The 23,182-nt window shown below is 50.7% G+C and overlaps 8 protein-coding genes across 8 annotated transcripts; 2 read left to right on the top strand and 6 right to left on the bottom strand.

Moving 5' to 3' along the window:
* Nucleotides 1–19: 19 nt before the first annotated feature.
* Nucleotides 20–2,227, bottom strand: BDP81DRAFT_405473 (cytochrome P450). Its single transcript, XM_060588938.1, has 5 exons — nt 2,106–2,227; nt 1,235–1,906; nt 850–1,164; nt 599–765; nt 20–535 (listed from the first exon to the last, which is right to left on the bottom strand). Exons 1-5 carry the CDS (start codon nt 2,178–2,180, stop codon nt 361–363), a joined length of 1,404 nt encoding a protein of 467 aa, XP_060447084.1. The 5' UTR covers nt 2,181–2,227; the 3' UTR covers nt 20–360.
* Nucleotides 2,228–7,287: 5,060 nt separating this feature from the next.
* Nucleotides 7,288–8,420, bottom strand: BDP81DRAFT_316197 (uncharacterized protein; the record flags this gene model as incomplete). The annotated part of the gene is made up of 2 exons (XM_060584156.1): nt 7,288–7,693; nt 7,753–8,420. Coding segments are annotated over 2 exons (1,074 nt in total), but the record flags the coding sequence as incomplete, so codon positions are not given.
* A 1,452-nt stretch (nt 8,421–9,872) lies between these two features.
* BDP81DRAFT_425049 (uncharacterized protein) lies at nt 9,873–11,057 on the bottom strand. The gene has a single exon (XM_060590186.1). It carries the CDS (start codon nt 10,911–10,913, stop codon nt 10,047–10,049), a length of 867 nt encoding a protein of 288 aa, XP_060447082.1. The 5' UTR covers nt 10,914–11,057; the 3' UTR covers nt 9,873–10,046.
* Nucleotides 11,058–11,427: 370 nt separating this feature from the next.
* BDP81DRAFT_371946 (uncharacterized protein) lies at nt 11,428–11,882 on the bottom strand (the record flags this gene model as incomplete). Its single annotated transcript, XM_060586637.1, has 2 exons — nt 11,631–11,882; nt 11,428–11,599 (listed from the first exon to the last, which is right to left on the bottom strand). The coding sequence occupies exons 1-2, from the start codon at nt 11,855–11,857 to the stop codon at nt 11,428–11,430; spliced, it is 399 nt and encodes a 132-aa protein (XP_060447081.1). The 5' UTR covers nt 11,858–11,882.
* A 1,561-nt stretch (nt 11,883–13,443) lies between these two features.
* On the top strand, nt 13,444–14,311 carry BDP81DRAFT_405471 (uncharacterized protein; the record flags this gene model as incomplete). Its single annotated transcript, XM_060588937.1, has 6 exons — nt 13,444–13,485; nt 13,550–13,715; nt 13,776–13,850; nt 13,903–14,002; nt 14,061–14,181; nt 14,245–14,311. Exons 2-6 carry the CDS (start codon nt 13,551–13,553, stop codon nt 14,309–14,311), a joined length of 528 nt encoding a protein of 175 aa, XP_060447080.1. The 5' UTR covers nt 13,444–13,485; nt 13,550.
* Nucleotides 14,301–16,307, bottom strand: BDP81DRAFT_425044 (TAM domain methyltransferase). Its single transcript, XM_060590185.1, has 9 exons — nt 16,156–16,307; nt 16,039–16,077; nt 15,834–15,924; nt 15,760–15,782; nt 15,550–15,691; nt 15,437–15,497; nt 15,234–15,371; nt 14,749–15,168; nt 14,301–14,674 (listed from the first exon to the last, which is right to left on the bottom strand). Exons 1-9 carry the CDS (start codon nt 16,255–16,257, stop codon nt 14,608–14,610), a joined length of 1,083 nt encoding a protein of 360 aa, XP_060447079.1. The 5' UTR covers nt 16,258–16,307; the 3' UTR covers nt 14,301–14,607.
* Nucleotides 16,308–17,611: 1,304 nt separating this feature from the next.
* On the bottom strand, nt 17,612–18,921 carry BDP81DRAFT_315815 (beta-lactamase; the record flags this gene model as incomplete). The annotated part of the gene is made up of 3 exons (XM_060584118.1): nt 17,612–17,758; nt 17,814–18,763; nt 18,837–18,921. 3 exons carry the CDS (start codon nt 18,919–18,921, stop codon nt 17,612–17,614), a joined length of 1,182 nt encoding a protein of 393 aa, XP_060447078.1.
* A 2,771-nt stretch (nt 18,922–21,692) lies between these two features.
* On the top strand, nt 21,693–22,355 carry BDP81DRAFT_470713 (uncharacterized protein; the record flags this gene model as incomplete). The annotated part of the gene is made up of 2 exons (XM_060594559.1): nt 21,693–21,741; nt 21,868–22,355. 2 exons carry the CDS (start codon nt 21,693–21,695, stop codon nt 22,230–22,232), a joined length of 414 nt encoding a protein of 137 aa, XP_060447077.1. The 3' UTR covers nt 22,233–22,355.
* Nucleotides 22,356–23,182: the final 827 nt, after the last annotated feature.

The following is a 23,182-nucleotide window of genomic DNA, read 5'->3' as shown; positions in this document are numbered from 1 at the left end:
TGCACCCGAGAGGCATGACGAGATGAACACCGCAGAAGTTAGGTCCATACTACCAATGACACCATAGTCGTATTCAGTCTTGACAATTGACGAATCGCTGGATTCTCGCATCCATGGTGTGATCCACAGGACCAAATCAGGTAGATCTTGCCGGTCCGATAGCCATCATCACAAAAGTCGTTTAATGACCAGTCTTGGACCCAGACACTTGAGTTCTCGTGCCCACCTCTTCCGCAACTCCGTGTTTGGAGCTGATGCTATGCAGTCTGAGTTGGATTTGGTCAAACCCTCCAAATATCTGCATCGTGACTCAAAATTCCATCATAAGCAGAGATAATATCTCCAGTCGGGAAGTGCACTCTAAGCCTTAGACGGAATCGAATCACGGGGTGTCAAATACACCTTCAACGCGGGCTTATCCCAAACAACCCACGCCTGCTGCTCCTCGGTCCACTTCCTACTCTCATCAGAAAGTCTCATCTCGAAATTCCAAATGATCCTGGCTAGGATAATCCTCATTTCGGTATACGCGAGGCTAATTAGGTCTGTTAGTTAAGGTACTCAAAGTCTTGTGACAAATTTCTTAGGCTTGACCAACTTCATTCCAATGCAGTTCCTCGGCCCATAGCTGAACGGCTTTCTGGCTTCTCTTTGATCGCTAGCGAAGCGAGGATCACCCAACCAGCGCTCTGGGATGAAGGACTCAGGGAGCGTGAAGTTCTGAGAGCTGTGATACATTGGCCACTGGGGAATTCCAATGACGGTCTGTGTAAGATATCAGTGAATATCTTCAAGCCTTCTTACATCGTAGTCCTTCAACGACTGATCTTAAGGGGAGAGAAAACTTACGCCTTCCGGGATAAAGACCCCATTGAACGTGTCGCCTCCCTTGTGCACCACGCGCGGTGAATAGCCAGGGAGAGGCGGGTTCAGCCGTAGGGTTTCGTCCAGGACAGCTAGCATGTATGGGAGGTTTTGGACCGAGTTGATGTTGATTTCTTCTTCCGTTTGAAACGTAGACAAGACTTCGTGGGTAAGCTTGGACAGAACTGTCGGGTGAGACGTCAAGAAGTATGTGACTGCTGAAAGTGCGGTCGCGGACGTCTCAGAACCTCCAAGCATGAGTAGGAAAGCATTGCTGACCATCTCGTGTTTTTGAATCTCCTGATCATAGAAGATAATCAGTCAGCCACCAATGGTAATGTCAATCTCGAGTCTTGATATTGTGACTCACCCTTTCCCCCTTTTGTCGGATCATTGATTCCATGAAGTCTGTGCGAGAATCCGCCAGAGCGATTCGCTTCTCGACATTTGCTGCAGCTAATGCAAAGTTCTCTTGCTCCAGCCTAGTCAACTCCTTCGGGATGAAAGCTTTCAGCAAGGGGGTAAGGGGAGGAAAGCGTTTGGCGATTCCAAGGTACAGTTGGTACTTGACGGTGTGTCCCAAGGCCACGATCCACGGGTGATCCTGCTCTTTCTCCAGACATCCCAGTGGCTCACCCCAGGACAGGTCACTGATCACATCAAACGTGACGCGGTTATACCAAGACACCATATCAACAGGACGAGTCCCCCTCGCTGAATGCGTCCGCAGCCGTTGTAGCAGGAGGTCGACGTGGGTCGAGATGAGAGGCTGCTGATCCTTCATGGCCTGCATAGAAAACCCGTGCGAGAGAACGCGGCGCATATGATTGTGGTCCTCAAGGTTCGCACCAAAAAGATTGTGTTCGTTGCCGAGGATGGCTAGTGGCTCCTTGGTGTTCTCGGGTACGCTCCCTTTTCGATGGCCGTTGTTGTCTTTCCATGCATCGGGATAGATGAAGGATATCTCGTTGTCGGCGATTCTGACAATAGGACCGTACTTGTCGTGGAGGGCTAGGAGTTGCTTGTGAGGCTTCCCATCGATCTGGGCGAGGCTATAAGGGATGCGGCTCGCAGCTCATGACTTGGGTCCGGGAATTTTTGAAGGGGATGGAAGAAGACATTGTAGAAAGCTTTGCCGAATGCGTAAGAGACAGACTAGCACACAGCCAAAGGTGTTAACTGGTAGGAGATGATATTGAACAGTACAATAGCACCAGAGATGCTCAGAGCTTGACACATACCAAGAAACCCACGACAAAGAGGGCTGAAAGAAGCTGGGCTACTTTTGGAAATGGACTTTCAGTCGTAGACTCCATGTTGGGGAACGTTTAGAACCGAAGCTGATGGCTCCCAGGCAAAATATGCGGAAAGTGGAATGTAAAGAGATGATCAAACACTCAAAGTATCAAGCTATCATCGCTAGCTATAAGTATATGATCATTAGGACTTCGTTCGATAGAGTACGACGCATGCGGCAATTGACCTCGAGGCTCGGGCTCTAACACCCGTCCGAAGGCCGATGACGACGTTACTCGATACTGCAGGTGCGCATCAAAGTCAACGCCAAGACAGAAAGATGAACCCCGTCGCAGGCATTGTTCCAAGTGCCGCTCAGGTTCTGATATGCGTGTTTGGATGCACGGCATATTCTGAGGCTCCCGCAGCCCCAATATCTCCTCCTTCACCCCTGCTAGTGCTCTTGTACAGGTGCGGGCCGTGCGGGTAGTTGGCGGCGGACACGGATATTTTTCATCGGTCAAGGTCAAGGGTAAATGAGCACGATTGCGGCACCGCTCGTTGCTTGATTGAGGTGGAAACGGCGCGTAGGTGTGGAGTTTGACTCCAACTCCGTTCAACAAGTTAAGGAGGATGTTTGTTTGTTTGTTTTATATTTAACGCCATGGCGGCAAAGGCGCAGTCGCCCTTGCGGTAGACCTCCCGAAGGGTATGTGGCGTGGAGGGTCGTAGGCTCCAGCTATATACTATACAGTACACGCCGTATCCTGGCGTCCTCCAAGTCTTGCTCGTGAGCTACTATGTGTTCTATCCATCCCTAGTTCCCACTGGTGCCCTAGGTCCGTTATAACCATCTGGTTTCCTAATAGAGGTAGTTTGTCGTTTGGAGGATAGGTTATGGCCTATCTCCTAGTACCGCGGGCAGATCTTCTGGAAGAAGTCTGTCACGCAGAGGAAGGCCTGAAAGCCTTCAGAGTCAGTGATTAGCCCCTTAAAGTAGCGATCGAGGGACCCTATAGGTCCTACGGGCTCCTGGCGGCTGTAGGGGTAGAGGGTGGGCCACTGTTGCCTCCTCAGTAGGGTCTTTCGGCAGTAGACTAGATGGTCTGTCTCCTTAACCTCTCCACAGGAGCAGGTTAGCAGTGCTTCTGTATGGTTAAAGCGCTAGTGATACTGTTCAAAGTCCCCGTGGCCTGACCGCGCCGCGAGGAGGTGATGAAGGGCCGCCCTAGGGAGGCCAAGTTCAGGAGGGCAAGCAAGGGTGGCCTTGAGCCCTAGTTGGGTATAGCGGGGGGTTGCCTCTTGTCTCCACCATTTCCTATATTGGTGCTGTTTGCGCACTTGAGCAAGTCGTTTGATCCCTGAAAGCGTAGCTAGTAGGCCTCTAGGGACTGGCAGTGTTGTACCCTCCTTAGCTAGGCTGTCTGCCTCTTCGCTACCCTTTATCCCTTGGTGCCCTGGGGACCAGTGGGTTTGTATGTTATATATCCTGGCTGCTGCCTGGATCTCTAGGAAGGCAGCTTGTGAGGAGTCTGGGGTATCGCCGCGTATCCCCTGGATGACACTAGTGTTATCAATACAGATATGTATAGGCTGGCCTTGGGAGGTAAGGAGAGCTCGTCGGAGCCCTGCCCTCGCCCCCTCCGCCTCGCCATCGAACACTTCCGCAAGACTGAGGCGGCCGCAGCCTTGAGCTATGCGTTTATTGTTACGGTAGATAACAAAGCCGAATCCCGTGGCCCTATTAGGGGCTTTAGAGCCGTCTGAGTAGATGATCGTGTGACTACCTGGCACAGTCTTAAGCCAGGCCTGGAACGCTTTTGCTGCCTTCTCTTTACTTCGTCCAGCTGTAGGATCCCGTGGACCTGGGTGGTACTGTGGCTGTAGGAGTAAAGGCCTTTGGCACTTAGGTAAGAGGGCTGCTGTTCTTTGCAGCCTTGTTTGCCGCTGCCCTTGCGGGGGGAGCCTTAAGACTAGGGGGTGTTGTTGGTCAACCCTCTGTAGGCGTGTAGCGAAACGTAGGCGTGCCCCTTCGAGGGCTACTGTTGCTGTAGGCAGGCCAGCGTCTCGGATGAGGCTGCTGGTTGGTGTGGTCCTCCAGACAGGTAGGATAGCCCTCGCTGCTGCTGTTATAACTTTTCCCACTCTCCTGGCTAGGCCCTTCTGCCCCGTACTGACAGTAGCTGCCTGGTTAGTGGCCCTGCTGCTATCAGTAGTGGTGCTGCTGTTCCAGGCTGATCTATTTAAGCCTGCATACCAGGTCTCAGCTCCATATAGGGCTGTTGGGAGGACACAGGCAATAACAGCTTGACGTGCCGCAGCAGCTGGGAGCCCCCCTTTTGTGTTTGATAGGTGCTGTAGGAACTTGGCCACCTTTTTTGCTGCTGCTCCCTTTACTTCAACGTGGTGTCGGAAGGTGATTTTCTTATCAAACCAGACCCCTAACCATCGTATAGGCTTAGTTGAAGCCTTAATAGTTAGGTCTCTTGCTTGTATGTCTGGTACGTCTTTTTCCTGGTTATGTTTCCTGCTAAAATGGATTGCCTCGCATTTGTCTGGCTCAAACGCAACCTTATTATCAGTGCCCCAGTTGAGGATCTGAGTAATCTCCTGTCCAAGGGCTACAGCATTATCTTTTAGAGATGGGCTGAAGGCCAGCAGGGCTATATCGTCTGCGTAACCAAACCGTAGTTTCTGGTCGTCGGCTAGGATATCTGCTATATAGAGCAGAAAGAGAATAGGTGATAGCGGAGAGCCTTGTGGTAGCCCACAGGATAGGGGGAAGTCCTCTGTAGTAGTATCTTCTAGCCTGACTCGAGCAGTTCGGCTGGAGGCGAAGGTAAAGATCAGCCTGATCAGGCTATCAGGCCAGCCCTGCTGTCGTAGCCTAATAATAAGTCGATTTCGTAGAACGGAATCGAATGCCCCCTTGACGTCCATTGTTGCTAGAGTTGCAGTGAGCCCTGAGTCTAGAGCCCTTTCTATATCATGGGTTAGACAGGTTGTCAGGTCGACTGCAGCCCTTCCTGGAAGTGCCCCAATCTGCTGTGGGCTAGCAACTCCTTCTAAGATAGTGAGGTATGCCATCCTCTTTGCTATCAGCCGCTCTAGGCCTTTACCTAAGCAGGATAGAAGGGAGATTGGGCGCCAGGATCCAGTCTTTGAGAAATCTGTTTTCCCCGGCTTCTAGATCATAACAACCTCTGCTTTTCGGAAGGTCCTAGGGAAGTAGCCCGTTTGAACGCAGGCCTGAAAGAGCTGCTGTATAGGTACAGCTATCAAGCCCCAGGTACATTGTAGTACCTTTGTAGTAATCCCATCAGTCCCAGGGGTTGTGGCCTTTGTGAGAGTCGCCTGGCGTACTTCTTCTATGCTGACTGCCTGCTGCCAGGGTATTAGACGCCTTGCCACTACAGGAACAGTAAAAGGGTTCCCAGTTAGGTCGTCTGCAGCGTCGAATCTCTCTAGTAATGCCTTCCGTAGGGCTTGTGCTTTGTCATAGCTGTTATCAACTGCCTGTCCGTCTACTACTAGAGGTGGGGCTTTGATAGCTAAGCTGGACTTGCGCCAGCTTAGTACTTGATGACCAGGGCCTCAATCCTAGCAGCCCAGTAGGCACGTTTTGCCTTCCTGACTATAGCCAGAAAGGCCTTCTGCTCCTCTAGGATAGGCGGCGGTATAGTTAGCCTAGGCTCTTGGGCTTGTTGGCGCCTGGCTTCAATAGTAGCTTGGTGGGCTTCTGAGCACTCCTCTGTCCACCAGGGGGCTCCCCTACCCTGGTTAGTTCGTCTCTTCCCTACCGCCTGAATAGCTGTAGAGAGAAGGCTGACTAGTTGGGTAGCTAGGGAGTCTATTTCTGCTAGAGTAGGTTTCTCCCTCAAGGTAGGTAGGGCTGAGACTCCTACCTTTACTAAGTCGGCAAGTCGAGGTAGGGCTGTGTCTGGGACTGAGAGGTGGCTAATCTGGCGTCTCTGTTCCTGGACTTTGCCTAGAGGAATAATTGTTGTAATGGCCTGGTGGTCTGCCCCTGGGTGTAGGTGCGGGCTGATATAGGCCTCTGTAAAGGGGATATTTGAAAAGGTTAGATCGAGGGTGTGCCCATGAGTATGGGTTGGAGCCCCAGCTTCCCCAAGGAGGAAATCCCCACGGCTTTTACTTCTCGAGGCTCTTCCACATCTTCTACTTTTTGGTTACCAATTCCATCATATTGCGGTGCCAAAATTATGCACGCGGTATCACTACTATGGGTTGGAAAGTAACCAATAGCTTCTCGCTATGCCTCCGTCCTTCAACTGTCTCCTCATCCACCCACCTGACCTTGTCTTATGAGGCGAGATAGGTGTTGCTAACCGTATTACCTTCCTTCCCATCAAAGCGTTCCTGCCTAAGGTAGTCTGTCTCGAAAGAAGCAGGCGGTGTCAGCCGCACCTCACCTACCAAACTTTCATCGGATAACCTACCAGCCAGCCGTTGACCTGAATACACACGGAAGGAAGCCCATATAGGCCCCCTCAATTCCATTCCAGTCACCAGCCAGGAGGCGCCCGTCTAGGTCGACGGGTCAGGTCAAACTGGTTGGGTGGTGGAGTGGTTTAACGTCAACAATAATTTCTACGCCAACCAGCCTACTCGACGACAGGCTTACGAGTACCCGAGTTCGAATCCCAGCATGAGCACCAGAGATGTAGCCCCACCGGGTGGTGAACTCTTTTTGTGACCTTCATAGTTTGATGTTTACATAGTAATCATACTATTATGATCCCTGCGAGCATTTTGGCGGTATGGAAACAAGCCACTTCAGAAGGGCAGGATGGCATTCTGGTGACGATGAACGAAATCGAGCGTGTCTATTGAAGTCGGCAGCAAGATCAGGTGACTGAACCAACCACGAGCCGCCAGCCCGGCCCCCAACAACAATACGACCACGCCCCGTCCTGGGGAAAGACTGGTCGTTAGTCTGGATTGGCTCCGATAGATACTGTCTGGCAAAACTACGAGACTTGATGCCTGTCGAGGCCTTGACGCCATGCTCCTGCAAAGGTTCTAGGTTGGGCTCGATCGTGAAAAGCTAAAGAGATGGGGCAATATTCGGGGCGGCCTTGTGAGGTTCTTGACTTCAGCGTCAAGTGATGGCTTGACTGACGTTGAAAGCGAGACATGGCTTGTCGAACATTGCTATCATCTAAGCTAATGGCCGCCCTTTCCCAGGTGGTTCTCCAAAGTAAATGACATCTGCCCCATGTAAGAGCCATTCCAGTCATCCACGTGGAGGTCCGGAAATGCGTTCGCTTCCAGATTCGACTCGAAGCAGGGCCAGCTATCCGTAGTAGGTTGTTGCAGGGGTAGGGTGATGGTGGTCTCTGCTGGCACGGCTGTGCATGCGACCCCCTTCTTCGCCTTGATGTAAGCCTCTGCGATGCGGTACAGCGCCCGGCATAACTCGTATTGCTTCTTGCAGGATTCCACCAATCCGCTGAGGCGCTCGCTGATCTCAAGGGAGGAGCGTAGTAGGTTCAGATCTTGGGCGTCCGAGTTCCCGATGCAGTGGAGAAAGATGATGATGTATGGCGTGTAGGAGGAGTAGAGCTGTGTCCTGCTAGGGGGTTAGCTGACACGTACGTATCTATCTTTGGGAGAAGAAAGGCAGCATACCAAACGGCGTATGTGAATAGAGAAGCGTATTCTCCTGATGCGGACCGAGGGTACGCTGTGGTATGGGCAGTCAAGCCTTTTCTGGCCGCCTCGAAGCATTCCTCCGTGATGGCGCTGGCTGCATTTGAGCTGCTTACCCCGCGATGTATGAGCGTTAAGCTGGAACAATAGACAACCTCGAGCGCATCAAATGTGAATTGAAACAGTTCTATTCGATACGCAAGGGTATAGTCGACGCTGCGCCATGATTCGTACCACGTTGACAAACACTTTGCAAGATGAGCTGCCACGGCCCGCCTCTCCTCGTCCGTTGACCGAGATGCTGCCGGAGAGTAAAGCTTTTCGTAGATCTTGCATTGTATTCTTCCGAACTCGATAAAGGCAGAGAACGAGGTGTCCCAGGGTTTTCTCTCGGGTGTCTGAATGATTTCGAAAGGTTCGACGTCGACGTCAATGTCTTGTATGACCGGAGCTTTCCCTTGCGTAAGGGTCAGTCTCCGGTCGGCGAAGTATACGTGCCAGAAGAGTCGTCGTGCTCGCCGCGCCTCTTGGGTCGGTAACGCTGCCAGCTTCCCTCTTCGGTGATAACCTAAGGCCAGGACGTGTCTGGCGGCAGCCGACATGAGGCTCCATTGCAGCGGCAAATTACCATCCTGTTGCGCCTTTAGACACTACATGTCCGAAAATTGAGTCAGTTCACAAGTTTGATCGTCTCGGTAACATAGCACGGACCAGGGTCGCTCTTTACTGACCGCCATAGATAATATGAGAGTGTGCTCGAATTAAGCACCGCCATTAATTACTTCGTACGTCTCGACTCCCGCTTTGAAGTTGGAGTTGCACATGTTGTATAACCGGTTTGCTTCTTCTGCACTGAACTCGGGATTTGACTCGAAATCGATGTCTCTCAGGAGCACCGATAAGAAGCCAGCCCCGATAGTTGTATTTGATGTCTATGAGTTATACTGGCTTCTAGGGACGATGCTTCATTGAAATCTTACGGCCTGAATTGTCAATGGTTCCGTGGGTTTATCTGTCGGAAACCGGATCCCGGGCTCTTACTCGGCTATGGTCCCGCAGCCTCTACGCTTGCCTCGATATCAATGATTCAAGAAATAGAAAAGCTTTTTCATGCAAGATCACAAGGCATTCTTCGCGTCTCGCCATTGGAATTGAGCTCACACCTGGCACTTGAATCATCAAGGTGCTTACTCACTGACTCTTACCGGCGGCCGCCTCTGCAACGGCAAGCACGGCTGTGATACGTGTACACGTGGTAAGCTCACAGTCGTCTCGAGTCATAGCATGCATTCGATTCTTACTTAGTAAATTGAAGCTAAAGATAATTTAAATTACAATTTACAAACCTATGAACTTGGAGCTTAGAGCCTTCCTACCGATTGGAAGCAAACTACCTACCTTATGAATAGCACAACCGCCTCACATAAGAATCGTAACGCGTCAGAATGCATCGATGCTAGTGTACATAGCTAGAATCTGACTGGCCGACCTTTTGATGCCAGATCAACATGAGCTTCAGATGCGTGTACTGCGACGACGTTGTGGCCTGTAAGTAAGCAACAGGCATACTCGACCCGGGCCATTGGTAACAAGTCTGCATTCATAAGAGCCGTCCTACCTTGACAGGAGGCTCCTGCCACGTGTCGGCACATTGCGAAACATCCACTTCGTATTTCGTAATTCGTATAAGTTACTCCATCCCCGGGCTAATTATGTTCAGACGACGTGAACCTCGGCTGCACTGGAATGGCCCTTGTCGCGCATGTAGCGGGCAAATGGGAAAGCATGTATCGGACTCGCTTTGTTAATAGCGGGCGAGATCTCCCCGGCCTGGTTACCTTAGTCTGTAAAGCTTGTATATGTGGGCAACTGATTATCCGTACGGAGTAGATGCAGCTGTCACCTATTTAAGTTCACGGTCCGGGGACCCAGGAAACTGTCGCTAGGATCGCATTTGCGTACAACCTCGGGGAGATTATTACTGATTCTGTCCTAGGTCGATGCATCAACGTGGGACAAGAAAGCGCGCTTCTCAGGGGTTGCATGTCCTTTTCTTCGCCCGCGGAGGGTCGGTCTCGCGATATGGAATTTGTCATGACGTTGAGGGGAATACATTGCCCTATTCGGATCTCTCGCCGAGAAATAAGCGTAGTGTGCAAGGTCATTGGCTTGATGAGTAATGTTTGCAAATGTCTAAATAACTGTGGGTATAGTACACCATCTATTGTACACTACGAACGTCCGTACACGGCCCACAACCGCCGAGTTCATGACTAGAGGAAGCTAAACGTGATAGCCAAGCCAGCAAAGACAAGGCCAGAGGCCTTGGCAGTGACTGAGACGGCGCCGTTAGGTGTCTGAGAAGGCGAGCTGCTACTTTGGGCTGATGTCGGGGTAGAAGTGGACGAGCCTGTCGGGGACGTCGAGGCTATCGCCGAGGCACCGGATCTTGTTGCCGTAGCCGTCGCGCTTCCCGAGGGTCCCGCACGGGCGCCCGAGCCTTGCCCATCCCCGTTGTCGTTGATGATCGAGTCCCAGGACGGGAACGTCGTGCCGGGACACGCGGCAACGCACTCGTACGTGTTCTTGTAGACGCTGGGATCCTGGCTGGTCGTGTTTCTCTCGTCAAAGTACTTATCATTGCACTTGCGTGCGCACGAGTACGCTGTGCACGGGATGCGATCCATGTCGCCCAGCGTAGAGCCCCCGAGCTCCGTCTTGCCCCATTCTGCGGTGCCGCCCGAGAAGGAAAAGTCGTTGCTGTATTGGAAGCCCGAAGGTCCGTCCTTGTTCGGATCCGAATTCCACTCCATCGCCGTGATCTTGAATTCGGAGCCGTCAGGGATCGCGTCGGCGGGGATTTTCACCTTCACGGAGGTAACGTCGATCTTTGTCCCGTTGGCCAGGACGCATACGGGTCCGGTACCCCATCCCGGCGGAGTGGTTGAGAGGTAGAGGTTGTAGTTGGTGAAGCCGGCATCGAAGGATTTGCTTCCGGTCGCGATGTCGTTTGCGATGGTGACTTCGACATCGGTGTCGGCTTTGACCGTGGTCGGGATGCTGATGCGGTCAAACGCCAATGCACGCGACGCGCCTGCTAGCAAAACGCCCATTGGGCAGAGGAATCTTGATGAGATCATGTTCAGAACGTCTAGAGACTGGTCGTGCAGTTGTAGCGAGCGACTGATGAAGAAAAGCTGGTGGACTATGAAATTAGTATTAAGAGGAAACTTATGAGCTGAGAAGACGAGAAAAAAGGTTTTGGAATCGCGCGACACACATCAGAATACGATGTTTGTGACTGAGGATTTTGCGAAGGATTCGATTTTGCCCCTGATCCTCAGCACCAGCAAACGGGAGCCAATGCGGCCGAGATTGGCTCAATAGACTAGTACTGATCGATGTTAGCGAGCGGCTCAGGCTCGACTATTGTTCTCGAAAAGGGAGCTAAAACGGCTAATACGACACTGCTGCCTGAGACACGGTTTAATAAAAATGCGAGTGACGATGATGTCGTGGCGAGTCGGAATCGCGAAAAACAATTATGGTGATCCTTCGGCTGAGGGCCTAAGGAAATAAGCTTTGCCATGGCGCTTATACCACGCCCGAAAGCTTACTTCTCAAGCTTCTCACGGGTCATTTCTGGTTGAGGTCTTATGAGTTCTTGCTGATCAATAGTCTCAGTCGCTTCTCATCCAGGATCTCGCCCTCTACCAGTCTGGCCGTCTCTTTTACTTCGCCATCTGAAAGCTCATAGCGAACAATTGTCGGCACATTGTTAACGTTCCACTTGGTTCGAAACACATTTGTAGGGACTCTCCAAATCCTGAAAGTCCAGCTTTCAGCTGGGTCCTTACTCAGGCCGCTGCCCTACTTCAACGAAGGCCATCTCCGGCGTGCTTAAAGGCGAGAAGGCGGCTATGATGTGAGGAAGAGCGGCTCGGAAATCGGGGCACCACGATTCTCCCGTATCAGGATGGTCCGACGTGGTGAATGTAATGAAAAAGGGGGCTGTGGAATTTGTCCTATTACGCCCTAGGGCGCTTGCATCGTCCGGCAGCTTGAACTCGTGAATAATCGGCATTTTGGCGGAAAATAGCCGACACGTATGATTGAGCTTGGTAAGCTATTTTCAGTTTCTTGAACTAGTGAATAGCCTTTGAGGAATAAGGTTGTAGAGATCACCAGGACGCAGACCAGATGGACATATAAAGCCGCCTTACACGAACCAGACTCCCGGGCTCAGGCGAAATGACGCGATGCTCCTCCACTATTGTGTTCCCGGTCAGGTCCGCCGATTGCCTCCGACACCGGCCGATCCTGAGCTGGATCCATCGTGCCGGAAGTTTCGAATGTTGAGTCCGCGAATGCCGTCACGACCGGCAAATGATGTGTCATACAATATTGCCGGTCCTCGGCATAATGAGACAAACCCGATGACCATGCGCAATACGAATCCATCGATTCACTGTGAAAATGCCGACGATGCGATTTGGTTATTGCGTACTGTCGAACGCTCTGATTCTTTCGTACTATCATGAGTCTACCGAAGCAACGACAACGCGAAAACCATTCCCCCTCCAGAACCCTGTTGGTTCGAGGCTACCCCGGTAAGTACAATTTGCCTTCAACTCTGGGCTTGAGAAGCATCCGCCTCTCAGTACTCTTCTAACATGATCCGGGGCATCAATAGACTCTCGCCCATCATCCTACCAAGGATACTGGAAAATTGGCGTGGCCATATCTTCGCCCCAGAGAGTTGAGCACCACTCCCATACATGCCCCGCCATGTCATAACATCCGTACGGCGAGCGGCCCTGCGGAACAGGTCTTGCTGAAGCCAGTCTTATCACCATTATCAGCATCTCCCTCCCAATTCGTACCCCAAGGGAAAACCAACCCTTCAGTACCCGTCTCATCTTGGTCACCCCTGGCTGCGCGCTCCCACTCTGGCTCTGACGGAAGTCTTACATGCTCATTGGAAGTGATTTTGTTTTCTTCCCTCCATCTTTTCGTGAGCCATTGGCAATAAGCCCTCGCGTCATGCCATGTACGGTCGGTTGCTGGGGCATCTGACCTCTCCCGATCTGCTCCATCGGGACTCATCCAGTCGCGGCCAGTATCTCTGACAAAGACATGGTAGTCTCGATTAGCGACGGGATAGAAACCGATACGAAACCTCTCGAGTGAGATTCTATGCAGAGGCTGCGAGTTGGGATGACTTTCAGATCCGATTAGGAAGCTTCCGGCGGGAACCACTGCGAGTCCAGTCAGATCTCGCGGGTCGCCATATCGTGATAGCAGACGGCCAGCTTTCTCACGCTCGCTTGCCGACAAAGCCCCGTTCTCGAAGATTTCCAGAATGAGGCTTTTGACCTTGCTCTCAACTTCCACCGATAATTATCACAAAGCGAGGTAGCAAGTGGAAGACTTGTATAGTAGAAAGTGGCTTGATTCTTCTAAGTGGAAGATCCGTATGAGAGTCATATCTATATACCGTACAAGACGGGTAATCGGCTTGTGGAAAGCGGTATCGTACGGCAGTAACCGGCAGCGCCACGTGTGGCGCTGCGACAGATTTGCATAGCATGTCAAATATGGCATTGATAGGATTGAGAAATTCGGTCAAAAGGCTCAGCAAAAGCTGACGTGGAAGGAAGCCAAGCGGATCTACCTAGGCTGAGAGATCTGGGTCTTTGTTGTGCCATACACGTGAGTCAATCCGGGAAGAGAGAAAACATTTGAGGACATCACTCACATGAAGTAAACTCGATAGCATGGTCGCAGCCTGTCACACGGCTACAAGCTACTTCAACCTCTGGCTAAAATCTGCCGGCTACAGTGTCGTAGATGCAAACATCTATCCAACCGGTGGTAGTGCTCTGAACATCGTTGCCACAGTCATTTGGGGTATCATTGCGGACAGAACAGGCCAAAATTACGTGATGATCGTCATAGTTCAGGCTTTTATGATCCTGTCCAATATCTTGCTTTCTGTTTAGAACATCCCCAAAGGCGCATTGATGTTTGCGTACTATCTTTCGTATGCTGGATCAGCCGCAACTCCTGTGCTCATTGTTAGTAACTAAAAGAAACCATAAGCATGCCAGTTTCTGACACTGATTATAGAGCTGGGCCAATACGCTAAACGCAGACGATCCTAGTCTCAGACAACTGCTCGTGGCCACTGCTAACGTCGTTTCCTATGCTTGGGTTCTTTGGGTACCATGTGGGTTCAGTCCGAAGTCTATCACTCAAGTTCTTTACACATACTGACATATTCTCAGTGGTTCTATTCCCGACATATGATGCGCCGAAATACAAGTACGGTTATCAAATCCTCATTCTTTTCGGCGGCCTTGCAATCATTAGCGTCACGCTTATGTGGTACATGTACAGGCGAAGAGAGTAAGTTTGCCTCGATCCCACAACAGTCTCTAACACAGCGTGTAAGCTAAATAGTGTCAACAGTCAGAAGCTCGCTCAGCAGAACGACCAAGGTACTGAAGGGGGCTCAGAGAGGTCAGATGAGCTGTAGCGTGAAGGTCCATGTTGGGATCGCACAGCTTTTGTGTGGTCACCGCTGGGTTAGCCCATTGAAAAGAGGATTTTGGATTTGAACTGCCCGAAGCCATAGCTCGAATAGATTTCTAACTTTCTACCGAAGTAGGGTAACTCCAAAGTGCAAACCCACGAAAGTATTGAGACTGATACTTCAAGAGCCGAATCCCATGTGACTTTCCATACAGAAAGCATATTTTGGGGCGCCTTCGGATGGCCCATTGACAAATGATGATGGCTTAAGACACGCCTCTCTTGACGATGTCGGGGGACTTAAGCTGTCGAAGACTCAGCAGGCGCCTGAGTTATTGAGCCTGGCTTGCGACCAGAAACGACATATCTGACAGAGTGAAGTTAGCAATAGCGCTCAAAGCAACTATGATAGAGGAATTTGGTCTCAATGGGAAAACTTACACAGGCCACCAAACATGGATCCTCGGATCACGCATCTCCTTCCTCGCTTGTGAACACAAAACAAGGACCTCCTCCTTTGACCAACCCTTGATGTTGGTCAAAATGCGAAGAGCCGCTGTCTCGAGGAAGTAGTCGAGGTTCGCCAGACCCCATCCGCCAATGTCCTTCATCGTTCTATCTCGCGGCCAAGTATTGGTCGGCCATTTGTAGACAGTCTCTCGAACATCTTCAAAACCGCGATCGATCAGAAGCTGCTTCCACTTGAGGGGAAGCTTGAGCGTCCGATTGATCTTTTCCATGGCGTCAACCACCTCATCAGCCCATTGCGCCAAGTAGCTATTCTCGGGTAGAGTGTTGTCGTCGGTCCGAGCTTCCATGCAGACATCCTGAGCTTCGAACCACCCGCCGGGTTCGAGTTGGCTGCGTGATTGAACGTTCGCATATTGTGCATGTGATCAGGCTGGGGGTATTCTGGGACGACTCACTTGTAAATGCTATCGACCAGCTTGGCTGGGTCCAGGATACTGCCACTCAAAGTTCTAGAGAAGATGAAGTCGAATTGTTTTGACCATGTCCATGGTTTCTCCAGATCGTCTATCTCGAAAGAGCAATTGGGAGGCATGCTTTGAGATCATCAGCAGGTATAACCTACATAATGAGGGGCAAGTTTGAAAATGGCTTTACTTACAAGTCAGGCTGCACTGGACTGATGTCCACTCCAATGACTTCAGACTCGGGATGCTCCTCCGCTACTCTACCATCAGTTGGGGTTAATGTGGCCTAGCTCATGTGTGTACTAACCGTATTCGAGAGCCCATATTCCCGTTCCCGTTCCGAGATCCAGAACTCTATTAGCACCGTAAGACTTTGGACAAGTGCAAAGACGTCCTCTAAACGTCCTCATAAAGAGCTCGTGCTGTAGATCTAATCGCTCTTGTTCGACCTAATGATGTCTCGTCAGCTATCTCAAAAACGCCCAGACTATCGTACATCATGGCGATCTGAGCTTACATTGTCGTGGGGAAAGTAGTATTCTGCGTATGTATCAGTTAAGATCCAGTCTCATGGTCATTGGGTACACGAACTGCCTCGGGAATGAGAGTGGTATAGACGTCCGTTCTCATCTTCAAAATTGAGAATGGACGAGCGAATGGACGTGAGAGAATCGCGGATTGACTAGCACAGGGTGTAGTGAGTACGAATACTATGCCATGACACCTCGAAATGAGATCCTGTCGCGACCCGAGGTTTCTCATCTTAGGTGGCTGTGATATGTATTGAATAACGTACCACATTAATGGCGGAGTCTGTTCCTCCTTCATCAGCATCCTAATCACGGCATCACAAGTTAGCAAAGGGCTGCCCGTTCTGCCCGGCTTGGGGCTCGTTGTGTGGATCAAAGCGTACAATGATACCTGTTGCCGGGTTCACGCCTTCCTCATGATGAGCTGGGGAAGCTGCGGCTTCAGCCGCTGGAGGTGAGCGCGTCTCATCTTCCGGAGTCGCCATCACGATATTTTCCAAGAAAAAAGTAAGCAGGCGTCGGTGAGGGGTTTGATGTGAAAAACCGTGGGGTTACAGATTAGATCGTCTGAGGTCTAGGTATTTAATCCACCGAAGCTCAACCCCAACTTCCAAGGACCAGGGCCCACGCGCGACCCCCGTTCCCCCTTCAAACCCATACCGCGGACACCGGGCGGTGCATCAGTGTGCATGGATCAGAGGTTGGCATTTTGAAGACTTCGACCGACCTATCCCAAACGAACCTCGGGCTGTGGAGAATCTTCAGCGGTTCCTCCAACCAAGCTTGGAGTTGGGTTTGGAGACGAATGAACTCCATAGGCTAGCGATAACTGCCAAGGGACTTGACACGTGCCATCCCTCATGGGGTTCACGACCAGTGGGCATTTCTCCGTGTGATGGACCTCTGAGAGAAGCGATAGCAGGCTAGGTCCCCGGGCGTGTCGGTGTAGAGTGTCCCATGAACCGGGTACTGTCATGCCACTTGAGCTCCCCTTCCCTGGAAAATTGCGTGCAGGATTTCTTGCAAATCATTGGCGGTGATCGTCGCTGATAGAGATCATGACGCATGATTTGACGGCAGCATCAGCAACGTTACAGGCTCGACGTTTCCTTCCCTTGTCTCCATGGAATCCTGGTAACGTGCTCATTTCGCGTCGCTGAAGCGTTGCCCAGGCCAAATGATTGAGTTCTCTTCTTATCTGCACTTTCGTCGTCGAGATGGAGCTTGTCTGCATGATAAAGAGGGGGGATACAGCGGATAGCACCTTGGCCCTCAGTCATTAGGGCCCCAGCCAATGAAAGTTTAATGTTTTTTTCGGCACCGAAACTTTTTGGGTTACAGTACATGCACTTCCGTACGACTGACGCGCGGACATAATAATACCTGTTGTCCATTGTCCATACATTTACTTTTCAACAGTCGGTGAGCCAACTCAACTCTGATAGGGGGACGAGCCAAAGCCAGACCTGTAGTCCTTGTCTACCAGCGAAAACGGACGCAATGTCAGCCAAAAGCCGAAGTTATAAGGAGTTACCTGTGCTATTGCCACAGCCGAGTGGTCGGGCCGTGCCGTAAGCCGCTGTAAACGGCTGATCCGATGGTTTTGACCTGTTTTAACTGGGGTTCCGAAAACTTCGGACTACGAATACCTCGATTGTCCATCATATTGAAGACCCGAGTATACGATCGCTCAGCTAATCCGAAAGACCCCCAAGTCTAGTTGCCACGAGACGTACGTTATTTCTTTCTTTTCTGAGCAAAGTAAACGTGCCCTAACACATGGCGTAACGAGAAGTAGAAAGATCTGCTCCGTACTATTGTCGTGTATCCAGTCTTTTCTCAAAGCACTGCGCGAGTCTTGAAACCCTTGACCTTTGAGTACATCTCATCTTCAAATGCCTTGATGTATGGCCGGACTCCTTCCTCTGCCGCAGGGAGCATCTGCGTCGCAAAGAAGCCACAAAGCCCAGCTTTGCGATCGATCCACTGCCAAAAGTCAGAAAAGTGTCGCCGCGAACCAAGTGCGAGGGACAAGACTTACCCAGAAAACATTTGACGCGCCACTCCACATCAGCGTCCCGTTCCGGCGGTACGGGTGACTATGTCCATCCACAAGCAGACCTCCAAGACCCCAGTCATACTCGCCTGTGACAGGAAAATGCCCGACTGCCCACTCCGGCTCTTCCATTGCCTTCAACAAACTCTTCTTAGACCCTGGCGAGAGCTGGGGTTTGAACATCTCGGCAGTCATTATCGGGCTCAGCAGCTTTCCGTCGTCAATCAGCAGTGAGCGCAACACTCGCATGACATCTGGAGCCGAGCCGTAGGAGCCTTGTCCACCAAGACAGTCGGTCACTCCTTGGTTCAACTCCCTTCCGCGATGAAGAATAATCTTTCCTGTGTCCCTATCACGTGTGTTCATCCCCCACAGTTTGGATCTCACGGACTCGACGTTGAATGTGAAACTCGATGCACCAACCGGGTCCCAGATGTTTTCCCGCATGTACTGCTCAAGCGACGTCCCAGACACATTCTCAATTAGCTTCCCCGTCCAATCTGAGCTGCAACTGTAGGCCCAGTCTTCTCCCGGCTCGTAGTTCAAGGGGTACCCAAAGCGCTCTTCGACGGTGTTCCCGCGCGTTGGTTTGAGACCATGAAAAGACTGCCACTCTCGCGTCGCGTCGCTGAGGAAGTCGTAGCTGTTGCCGGCGCTATGCGTGAGAAGGTGGCGCAGGGTGATGGGCTTCTTGCGCTGTACCTCGATGGGCTTGCCAGACTCCGTGAAGCCGGTCAAGACGGGCTTCTGTGCTAGTGTCGGGACATGTTTCGATACATCCCCGTCGAGGGTCAGGATTCCACGCTCTACGAGCTGCAAGGCAGCGATCGTCGTGAAGAGCTTCGTGACTGAAGCAAGAGTGAGGATGTTGTCATCTGACAGCGGTGTTGAGCTTTTCAACTCATCCCCAAAGATGTGCGAGTACTGGAAGTTGCCTGTCCAACTGGGTTAATCCGGCGTCGGAATATGAAATGAAGCCAATGTTTAAGGAACTAGAAGCTAGCTCACCGGATTTGTCTTGGGCATGAAGTATGATACCGGGGATATCACGATTCCGCACAGCGGCGTCGATACGATCTTCGAAAGAGCCCATGGTTGAGAACTTGAGCAACACACTTTGTCAATAGTTCTCAACGTGTAAACAAAAGCCTCGGCGAGAGACAAGAAAGAGTGAAACCTTAAACGAGCTGAAACAATTGGATGGGACCCGGGGACGGGAAGCAACTTTCTACTCATCCGAGGTTAATGCCGATCCCCCGCAGGTGCATGACAACATCCCGAGGTAACCACGATCTTGAGCATGACCCGCCGCCAGACGGCAATAATCCCGCGGAGAAAAAGAAAACATCAAATTCCAGCCCCCAGCCTTAATTTGAAGATGTCGCAAAAACGACGCCGTTAATTACGGGCAGCAATTAACGCCATATATTGTGGGCAGTACACACTGCTCATCTGGATCAACGAGGCAAGCAATGAGGCAATATGACTGGTATTGTTGGTTGGTTGGTGATGTGGTGAAGGTGAAAGGTGGCTGCGGTGGAACCAGGAAGTGGATCGGGCAGCTGGTGCCTGGGGCACCAACCACTGCCTCGGTATCCACAGTCCCACACCGCCCCTCAGGCCACTAAGGCTAGCCACCGTAAATAATAACTATTGTACAATAATAAGATTAACTATCCCTGGGCTGAATTGATCAAATCCGAGAAATTTGACGATTTAAATTAAAATTCGGCATCGGAAGGGGTTATTCCGCTTCTAGCCGTAGTCCGGTAATCCCTCCGACGTCGTCCGTATAACCCATCCTTCTAATAATCTATTCCTATATGTTACGACCTAACATGCATGACCAAGAACAGGGCCTGCCCCGCAGGCTCGCGGCGGCTACAGCGCACCATATATGCAGAGGACAAGGAACACTAGGCACCCTCTCACGGAACGGAAGAACTATGGATAAATCACGTGATGATAAGAGATAAGAGATAAGGATAAGGATATGTTGGATATGAGCTATCCAACATATTTTGCCAGAAAATGGCTGTCCCAATGCCCTCGGCAATATGCCGACCTCGAGATAATTCTTCACCCCAAGCCGCCCGAACTCCGCCTCCCTCGGCACTTACTAGGAAGGCTATACGCAGCAAGATCCCATCATGGAGACTTTGCAGCATACCACGAGAGATTCGCTCATCAAGATGCGTTGCTCAACTGCAGCTGTGGGAAACCCAAGACACCAGTCCATTTCTACTTCTGCAAGCGTGGACGCAAGGCTACATCGCGCTACCTACGCCAACGTATGGCCAAAGCAAGCATTGATTTCTTGTTAGGTTCTGCTAAGGGAGCCTCTCTTCTATGCGAATGGATAGAGGAGACCAATTTCTTTTCCGAAATTTGCCCGAGTCATTGAACAGGAACGTTAGGTGAAGACGGTAGCCTGTAACATAGTTTAGATTAGCATAGACCATGTCGGCATAGCGCCCGGCACGTCCTTTTGTTACCAGACGTTAAATACATCATCATCATCATCATCTAAACAAGGACACTGTCCAGCACAAAGGACATGTTCAGAATCATGACTTGTATATAGGATGGACTTGAGCCGGACTCCAGGACAGACTTCCCATAGCTTCTTCAGCAATTAACTTCGTATCAGGATTAACATCCGTTTTCAGCTATCACCTTGACAAGACTACGATTGATCACCGAAGCCTTACCTTACCTTACGATTGACAGACATAGTTTCCTTGAAACTATTCCACGACTACGATTACTGTTACCAGTTCCGCAGCCTCAACTTCTGCAAACAAACCTCACTACGATGTTACGGCCAGCTAGTCGTAGGGGTAGTTTGCAGAAGTTGAGGCTGCGGAACTGGTAACAGTATTTGTAGTCGGGGATAGCTTCAGGGAAACTATGTCTGTCAATCGTAAGGTAAGGTAAGGCTTCGGTGATCAATCGTAGTCTTGTCAAGGTGATAGCTGAAAACGGATGTTAATCCTGATACGAAGTTAATTGCTGAAGAAGCTATGGGAAGTCTGTCCTGGAGTCCGGCTCAAGTCCATCCTATACAAGTCCTGATTCTGAACATGTCCTTTGTGCTGGACAGTGTCCTTGTTTAGATATGTTGGATAGCTCATATCCAACATATCCTTATCCTTATCTCTTATCTCTTATCAACACGTGACTTGTCCATAGTTCTTCCGTTCCGTGAGAGGGTGCCTAGTGTTCCTTGTCCTCTGCATATATGGCGCGCTGTAGCCGCCGCGAGCCTGCGGGGCAGGCCTTGTTCTTGGTCATGCATGTCGGGTCGTTAATGATGACTCCACCCTGCGTAGAGGGGTTGTGGGTTCGATTCCCGCACGCTGCGTCGATAGTGTGATTGTGCCTCCCACACTATGAAGGGCGTCCCGACCGTAGGCAGCACGTGTAGGACTGGTTACCCCGCACCTCTGCTGGAGTTTCCCTGCTTATACCCGAAATGTCCGATTGGTCCTCGGCATAGGGACATGCCTCTTGGAGGGGAGATGTGGTGTTACGCCCGCCGCAACCTGTCACTGTGGGCGCGTAGCTATATAATGCAGAACAAGGGACAATGATGCCGGAGTCATCATTATCGAAGCTTTTGCTTTGTGCCACAGTTGGTTGCCTTGTCCTGCTCGTAACAGATCACCAACAGACGAGTGATAATTGCTACCACTATTTGTCGTATACGACCCCGTGAACCAACAGGGTCTTATAGCGGAATAGGCAGACCTCGCCCTTAATAAGGGTAAAGCCTAGATCAGTTATATAGCTAGTTATTTTCTCGAACCACCATACTAGTTGTTGGGCAGCGATTATCATGTAGGGGGTCAATGGGATGTATTGATGAGTATGAAGAACGAGTGGCTATGGGAATATCCCGACTATCTATATAGTGAGTGGAAGACCCTTTATACTGGCATATCCTTGGCAAACTTAGTCATGCTTGTGTAAGACCATATTGTTTCATAGGCATAGTGTGACAATCGTTGTAACGAGTGTACTGGGATGGGCCTGACAGTAATTATGTTGGGAGGGAAACCCGACAGGCCGTTATATGACACAAAGTCTTTGGATCACCATTACATAGGCACTGTTCCGTGGAATGCCCAGGTTAAGGATTATGTGGTTCTCCTCGAGGGATTCAGGACACCGTTCGTCTTGCGAAAACTCCCCAAGAGTACTGAGTCATGTGGCGGAGACGAATTCCAGATCATCGGCGATTGCTATGTGCACGGCATCATGGATGGCGAGCTTTTGAGGCCAATTGACGGTCTCGAGGACAACCTGGAGGTTGAGCAAGTCGGAGTTGACGTTGAGGGAAAAGAGTATGCTGTGGAGAATTTTGGAGGCTACCTACACTTCCAAGACTTTGTTATTGTGTAGAATCAATTTAGCGTCCCTTCAAGCCTAAGCTACTCAACCACGCATCTTATGACAATGTTGTTCCCTCCATGGCATCTTCAATGTTTGGCATCAGAGCTCGCAGCTGCGAAGTACAATGACAGCAGCATTTTCAATAACGAAAATTCAGAATCAGTTTTTCCACATTTTGACAGGGCATTGTAAGAGTCTTCTGTCGTAGGGTATATATGTGGGACTGTGGATACCTGAGGCAGTGGCTGGTGCCCCAGGCACCAGCTGCCCGATCCAACTTCCTGGTTGATCCAGCCCACCGCAGCCACCTTTCACCTTCACCACATCACCAACCAACCAACAATACCAGTCATATTGCCTTATTGCTTGCCTCGTTGATCCAGATGAGCAGTGTGTACTGTCTATAGGTCATGAGAGCCTATTTTGACTCTTTCCCCAGCTATTGAAGCTATTCGATTATTCCGTTGGATTCGCCTGCCACGACTTCCTCCGTTTGTTTATTTAGACTATCATGTCGTTAATATGTGAAGTCTACCCCCGACCCTTGATCCCCTGCCACGCCAAAGTAAGGATCCCGACCTTACTGATCGACAAGGATTCTATTAATCCATCGATTAACCGTATGATCAATTAATAACCTACAGATCATCACCATATCCTACTAAGGGTCTTCCGATAGCGGAAGAGCTACTTAGTCCATCCCTCAGCTGAAGGGAGAGGAGAACTAGGATAACTGGATAGATATGCTAATATTGATATTAGAATCACTAGATCTGTCCCACTATGTTAAATCTGACGTTACTAGACCTCACGAAGATAAGGTCCCTATAGCTACCTAGATCGACGCTGTGAAGAAGTAGAAGAACGATAGAATCCACGCCTTTGCCCTCATCCGATCGAGCATCAACCTCGTTGCTTCACGCCTTTGAGCAGATAGTTACGAGATAAAGACCTACGAC

The sequence above is a fragment of the Colletotrichum phormii genome (assembly GCF_030913505.1).
Source record: "Colletotrichum phormii strain CBS 102054 chromosome Unknown BDP81scaffold_7, whole genome shotgun sequence".
Taxonomy (NCBI): Eukaryota; Fungi; Ascomycota; class Sordariomycetes; order Glomerellales; family Glomerellaceae; genus Colletotrichum; species Colletotrichum phormii.
This window is presented reverse-complemented; position numbering and strand designations above follow the sequence as displayed.